Source organism: Carassius auratus, chromosome 22 (genome assembly GCF_003368295.1).
Source record: "Carassius auratus strain Wakin chromosome 22, ASM336829v1, whole genome shotgun sequence".
Taxonomy (NCBI): Eukaryota; Metazoa; Chordata; class Actinopteri; order Cypriniformes; family Cyprinidae; genus Carassius; species Carassius auratus.
This window is the reverse complement of record NC_039264.1, coordinates 5,561,593-5,569,163: the sequence shown is the minus strand read 5'-3', so window position 1 is coordinate 5,569,163 and position 7,571 is coordinate 5,561,593. Positions and strand designations below refer to the sequence as shown.

General features: G+C 36.7%; 1 protein-coding gene across 1 annotated transcript; it reads right to left on the bottom strand.

The window, feature by feature from the left end:
• Nucleotides 1-470: 470 nt before the first annotated feature.
• LOC113039478 (elastase-1) lies at nt 471-3,841 on the bottom strand. Its single transcript, XM_026197371.1, has 8 exons — nt 3,694-3,841; nt 3,455-3,543; nt 2,998-3,098; nt 2,206-2,331; nt 1,191-1,327; nt 960-1,102; nt 722-871; nt 471-582 (listed from the first exon to the last, which is right to left on the bottom strand). Exons 1-8 carry the CDS (start codon nt 3,731-3,733, stop codon nt 571-573), a joined length of 798 nt encoding a protein of 265 aa, XP_026053156.1. The 5' UTR covers nt 3,734-3,841; the 3' UTR covers nt 471-570.
• Nucleotides 3,842-7,571: the final 3,730 nt, after the last annotated feature.

Here is a 7,571-nt window from a genome sequence, read left to right as displayed (position 1 = left end):
CTACAGGAACACTTTAATAAAACACTTTTTGTTTAATAGCTATAATAGTGTTTTCTTTTTACCAAAAAGTCAATACCAATACCTCTGCATGAATTCTGAGACTACAGCAAATCTATTAATCATAACTAAACATTTCTCATGTCTTCTTTTGAAAGTGGCTGTACATTGAGGATACAAATGTTTATGCATTGTATGTTTCATGCTGTTGATGCTCCCTTCTGAATGATTCTCTGTTTTCAGTAATAACTTTTTTGAAAGAGATTGTACCTTTATTTTTGTTTTATTTTTCTCTTGCAATATTTGACCAGTTTAAATAAAACAAGTGTTACAGCTTGTTGAATTCATGTTCATGTGAGATAAAGCCATAATAAAACGTTGGATATTTAAGTGCACCACTGAATTTTTGTAAATGTTTTTTGATCAAACTGGATTGAACATGGACACAATCTTGAAAATGATTCCAAAGCAGCTCAATATTAGATGAAACCTTTATTGTACTTTTATCCACTGCAGATGTTTAAACTTGCTAAATGGAGGATGTTTCTCTCTCATCATCTCGGTTTTTCCAGCTTATCCAATGATCTGAAAAAAAAAAAAAAAATGGCAAGGAAACATGATATTTTAATAGTATAATAAGATACAGTTCTTTATTGCTTGTTAATTACATATATAAAGTTTATAATAATAATAATGATGATGAGATCTTATGACTTGCACTTACACCACTGATCCAGCTGGAGTAGGCAGACACACGGGTGAAGACTGTTGGCTTCTTGGTGGTGTTACAACCCAATGAAGACACAAAGCTGGTCACACCGTGGACGACGTACTGACCGCTGACCTGACAGTTCAGAGGGCCGCCAGAGTCACCCTAAAAACAGGCCAAAATAAAGCATTTTACTGCATTGTGATTTCACTGCATACTGATAGTTCATGATCTGTCTGAGAGTCGTTCTTACGTTACATCCAGAGTCAACTCCGCCACCAGCGCAGACCATGGTGTTCTTCACGGTGCTTCCCCACCAGTCGCTACGAGTGCAGGTGCTGTAGTCCACCACGGGCAGATAGGCCTGTTTCAGCTGAGCTGACAGTGACCCACCAGCTGCACAGAGATCAGAGCGAGAGAAACGAGTTATGAATGATTTCAGGCATCATCGTGGCTGATCTGTTGTACTTGAAGCTAGACTGACTGGACGTGCGGCCCCAGCCGGTGATGTAGCAGGGGTTGTTGTGGGGCAGAACCTGTCCAGATGGGGGCAGGGTGGCCAGCTTCACATATGAGTTCAGAGTGGCGCTGGAGGACAGGCGCAGAAGGGCGATGTCATATCTGAAATACACAGAATAGACAGCTGCAAGTTAGATTTCACACAGTTATGATGCTAGGGGGCGCTATAACATTAGAAAACCTTTGATACAATCATGTTTGTTGTGCTGATGTGATAGATATGTTACATTAACGTTAGGTCTAAAAGTTGATACAGTCAATTAAGTGGAAAAATTTAATGCTTGGTCAAAGTTATATTGCATGATTGTTGCATTGATTGATATGTTGAAATTACTGTATTTTATGTGTTAGGAATAATTACTCAGCTGGACATTGTTCCCATAGAGAATTGTTTTAAAATATATTTAAATATTTTTCAAATTATACAAAAATGGCCCATAATATATTTACAAAAAAAGAAAAAGAAAATATATTTACTATCAGTATATTGTTTTTTATATTTTTGAAAATACATTTTATAAATATATATATATATATATAATTTATATACATTTTTAAAGCAAATAAATATAAATAATTACATTTTTAAAGCATTTTTAAATATATTTTGGTCTATGTATTTAAATCCAAGAAAATACATTCACATAGGCCACATATTTACCAAGACTCAAAAAAAGAGAGAAAAAAAAAAAAAAATTCTCTGACAGCTGAATGCCACAGCAGACCAGTCACAGTCAAACATTTCAGAGATCGTTGAATATGTTGTAATTGCTGAAGAAGTGAGATATAATAAGGTTGTAATAACTGTTGATACACTTGTGTGCTGATATGTCAATACAGTAGGCCTACTATTTGTGTTTGTTAAAGTTATGTATAATAGATGATATAGTTGAGGGTGCTGAGTTAAAGTTTTACATGTAATTATATATTGTGTATAATTGTCATGTATGTTGCGCATGTAATGTTTATTCTTTACACACCCAGAAGCCACATTGTTGCTGTTCCAGTTGGGGTGGATGTAGACGTTGCTGACGCTCATGTACTGCTCGCGACCCTCGTTGGTGTTTAAGTTGTGGTCACCCAGGACAACACGCCAAGTTCTCGAGCTGCACAGGAAACATATTCACGTGAACAAAGGTACAGTCAGGAAACACTTCTGGATTTATTACATTTAGTCTGCATCGACGCTTTCCTGAAGGAAAATATTTGTATAGTGCTTTATAAAATAGAGATTGTTTAATTTTGTCTAATTTTGTACATTTCAGTAACTATAGTTATGAAAATATATTTAGTAAAAAAATATATGTAAAGTTCATTCATTATTAAACAATCTAAATTCAGTATGTAAGCTTACTTCCACCACCGTTTTAAAAATTATTTATAAAAATAAATGATATGGGGTAACTTTACACCGTACAATTCTGGCTTTTTTTTCTGTGATTTTGTCTCGCAGTTCTTCTGAGAAAAACTGTCAGCCTTGAAACTTGAAATGGCGAGTTATTGCAAAAATATCAACATCAATTGAATATCAGTTAACTTATAAAATAGCATTTATATCCCGCAATTCTGACTTTATAACTATGAGAAAACAAGTCAAAATTGTGTATCACGATTATCTTTTAAGTGTTTTGCAAACACTGGAAGTGAGTTATAGCTGCCACCAGAGGGCAGACTGCAACATTTATACTGTGTGTGTGTGATCTCTCACAGATTATTCAGATGTGTTTGTTATTTTTTCACCATCTGCTGTAGATACAGAAAGCTTTCATTACGTGTCAACGCAGTGGGCGGCAGTCATCACCCAGTTAGCTCTGATCAGACTCCCACCGCAGGTGTGATAGTAGCTGCCGCCAGACAGGTACTGGAGAGAGATCTGGGAAAGAGAGGCAATGCGTTTGTGAGAATCAGAAGATTTGAGGGGGAAAGCTATAGAAGCACTCTGAATTCAATATGAGTGTTCTTTGAAACTTGATTAACATAACCCAACAAGTATAGACCGGACTTAATTCATGCTGAAAATGCAGCTTGAAGTGGTTTTACTTTGTATCAACCTGGTTTTTAATGAATTATGGTGGAGCTGTTGCCAGCCCGCCTTGTAGACCATCTTTGTCAAGACCTTCAGCCATATGAAGAAAAATATACTGACCACCTTATACCACCATATCCATTAAGAGATGGAAAAAAACACCAAAACAGCATATTTATTGAGTTATTGTTCAGGTGTTTTACCTGCCAGGGCCAAGAGTTGGGTTGTGCCACCTCTCCTCCAACGACCCTCTCCTCGGGGGCCTCCTCCAGATATCTGGGCTCAGCCAGCGCTGGATACAGAACACACACTCAGACATGCTAGCACTACAGTATTATTGTAGTTTATGTTTATATAGACTTCATGAGTATTGCATGCATTTGTTAATTTGGAAAACTCTAAGTTTAATGGTTCTCTCAATAGAAACAGACAGATGTCTTACCCAGGGCGACCAGCACGCTCAACAACAGGATCCTCAGCATGTTTGCAGTCTGTCTGAACTTTCTGCACTCTGAACACTTCTGTCATCCATATTTATGTGGCCGCAGAAGTGGACAGAACAGGTGTTTTCTCAAGGCTGATGCCCACAGGTGTGTGAACCTCACACATTTCACCACTGCCAAGGCCAATGTGCCAGTTGTGTTTGTGGAATAAACTTGTTTATCCAGCTTGACGCAAACACTTAACCTCTATTAACTTTCAGTATTACTCTTTTGCTTCTTATATAAAGCTCCTGTAAAGTATAATATAATTTTTATGAACACGATGACAGTCAGTTTATTAACTCTTAATTATATTATATTGGCATTAATTATTATTATTTTTATATTTAAGTATATTAAAGGTAGGTTTATATATATATATATATATATATATATATATATATATGAAAAAATGACAACAAAATGACAACAAAAATTCAAAAATGCTATACTATTAAATGTCAAAACCGCTATCTCCTAAATAATTATACACCATAATTGTGTAATTTTGTAGCATGGAACAGTTCAAAATATATTCATAATAATATCTGAATCAGGTGCTTAAGTTTTTATTACTTAACTAGTTTCCATTTATGCTGATGGTTTTGTTGTGTGAATTGTAGGGTGTGTTTGCTGGTTCACTGCCAATATTGATAAGGAAACGTTGGCCTCGGCATGATAAGACTTATATGTATAATTTCCAGGAGTCACAAATGTCAACTGTTGAAGAGCAATGGACCATTTAAACAAGCCTAAATTTAATATTTGATGCAGAGCACAGAGATCTTACGACTCAAGTGATTACAGAGAGCTCATACAGTATGTTACAAGACCGCCAGAAATCTGTTTACTATACTGTGACATCACAGATACTGTGAGTAACTCTTACTTTTACTAAACTACTCCTGCTGTCAAAGTAACTTCAACTGCTCGAGTGGGTTTCAATGACAGTTTTTTAGCTGAACACTAGAGGGAGGCAGTGCACAGCATACTGAAACCAGCACACTGATCTTATTCTCTTCTGGAAACTTCCATTGGTGTGGCTCAGAGCCTTCCTTTACCTTCTGTTCTTTTCCACTGTTGACGCGAACATCATACGGTACACGGGTAATTTATTCGCTACACTCTGATAGTGTGTTTTGAGGAGTTGCTGACCACCGCTGACCTCAATGTGATGAAGTGACCTTTCACTCTGACTAAAAATATTTATTCTTCTCACTTCTTTCTAAGGGTCACATGCTGGTCACTGAGGTTCCTTCAAAGAAATCACATCCCATTTAAATCAGGGGGAAATCTGAGCAGGTCTGACTGAATTATTTTTGTTATCTTGAACACATTTTTCTCTTACCGTATTTTTGTAGATTTTGCAAGATGAATGTCAATGGATTTTGTAGCATTTTTTCATATATTATTAATATATTAGTGTTCCTGTAGATCAAGTGGTAGAGCATTGCTTTAACAAGCCCAAGGTTGGGGGTTTGATTCCCCGGGAACACATAATAGGTGAAAATTGATAGCCTCAATGCACTGTAAGTTGCTTTGGATAAAAGTGTCTGCTAAATGTATAAATTTAATTAAATTTTTTAAATGTAATATATTAAAAAAAAAATTATCCTATCCAATTTTAAAAACAAAATTGGCATTTTTTTTTCTGTAGACAAAAACAGATATTCTATATTATGTTATTATAATACTTAAATGTGAATAAATACGACTATTTACATTTTAATTCCACATTTTCCTAAAAAAAATATTACTAAAGGGCAGTAAGTAATAATGAACAGAAGCGGACCCTACACTGAACCTTGAGGAACACCAGAGGTAACTTGAGATTGCTTTGATTGATCTTTGATTTAATTTTATTAGAAAATGCACTCAGATTGAGCCAAAAGACCAGAATCTTCTGCCATCAGCAGGTAATTAGTGATTCTGACAGCAGTAGTACTATGATGTGAAAAAAAATCATGACTAAATAATATTGAGTTATCTTTGATATTGTTTTCCCCCTGCAAAATTTAACTCTTTCTGCATTGCTGCTCAGAAAAGTAAAACAACAACAACAAAAAACAACAACAACAACTTCAGACCATCTATAGCTGTACAGATTATGAGTTTGATTCTCAAAACTCAAAATGCTAGGCAGTGGCACATTTACCAGACTGACTCAACATGTGAGCATCTTTAATCGTATCTTGCACGTCTAACTCTTTGACATTGGCCTTGACTTTGGTTTTAGCTTCATTTGGCTCATTCCCAGCTCAGTCTTCAGTCCTGAGCTCATGAAAACTTCTTTCACACAGCTTCACGATGCAAATAGCGGCCATCCAAAACTCGTGATCGCTCGCACAAAAGATCCGAGCACAATAGGTAGACCAAATCACCTTTAATACCATCACTAATTAAAGCAGAAGTCATTAAAGCGCCTGCGTTTGGATTATTTTCTTATCAGAGTCCATTAGAAAGATAGTATTCCTGACTGGTAATTGAGCCGGCGCTGACGCCAACATCAGGGCCTTTGGGCTGAGAGCAGAAGTGGCCCGTCTGTGGCTCTACCACTTCACACAGGCTTCAGTCGCTTCATCCATAACTATCACGGCACCTCTGAGAATCACGTCTGAATCAAACGTGTGGATCAGACGGGGAGGATGTTTTAATTAAAGATGTTTGTTCACGATAGAATGTCATCACTTAATGAAGGGAGGATTTGAGCTCCCACAAATGAGTATGTGAGGTTTAAAAGTTAATGACTTGTGCTGATGAAATTCATGGGGGGCATTCAGAACATTTCCGAGATTTTTTCTCACGGAACGAGACTGCATTAAGTCAGAACTTTAAAACGGTTAGATAACCCCAAAAAAGTTGGAGTAAATGTTCTTGTCTACAAGAAAACACGCCCTATATAATACTTTCCATGTACACTATGTGAAAATGCATTTTTAGAATCTCTCTGGTTCATCTGCTGATACATTTTTAAAGCTATAGGTCTCTTTTTAGATGACTTTAATTGCAGTAGATGTTTCAGAATTTCAGATGGAGAGAAATAGTAAGTACCACAGCATAAACATAATGAATGCCAATTTTGCAAACAGTCTCAAACCAGCTGTAAAAATGTGGTTTAACATTTGAGTTATAATTCAATTTGAGTTCTTTAAAAACTATATAAAGATTAATACGTTTTATAATATTTCTTTCTTTATGTATTTTACCTCTGATCATTTTTATTTATAAAATAATATGTATATATGAATGCATGGATTATTTGTAAATATTTGTAAATATAATTGATATATTTTACTTACTAAACAGTAATTATATTTGATAACGATATATACACATATGTATAGGCTATACATATAATGCATTTTAATGCATGACCCCATACATTTCAATAATTTTAGCACCTTTTCTCATTGTTCTTTTAATTGAATGCAATCCAGGCCAGAGAATGAAATACATGAGTGACACCCCCCTCCCTCCCTCCCTCTCTCCCCCTCTCTCTCTCTCTCTGCAGGTCTCTCTTCCGCTGTGTCCTGTCGTCATGAGGGTGTCAGCAGAGGCTGCTGTGTCCCAGCTCATCATCCAGCAGCACTCCATCAGATAACGGGAAACTCGACGCCATATCGGGAGATTTTATTCCATTTCTGAGAGCGCCTCGCAGTCTGCAAAGAATGCTGCAGATCCCGTGGGGTTCGAGTATACACGCTCTGAACGCTCCATCTCACACACACTGGCCGTGACCCCCGCGGACATACGTTCCCTGCGCGCGTTGATGCAGGTTCATGACGTCACGGGCAGGTGAAAGCTCTCAGAGCTCGTCATTGTCAACAACCGCGTGTTC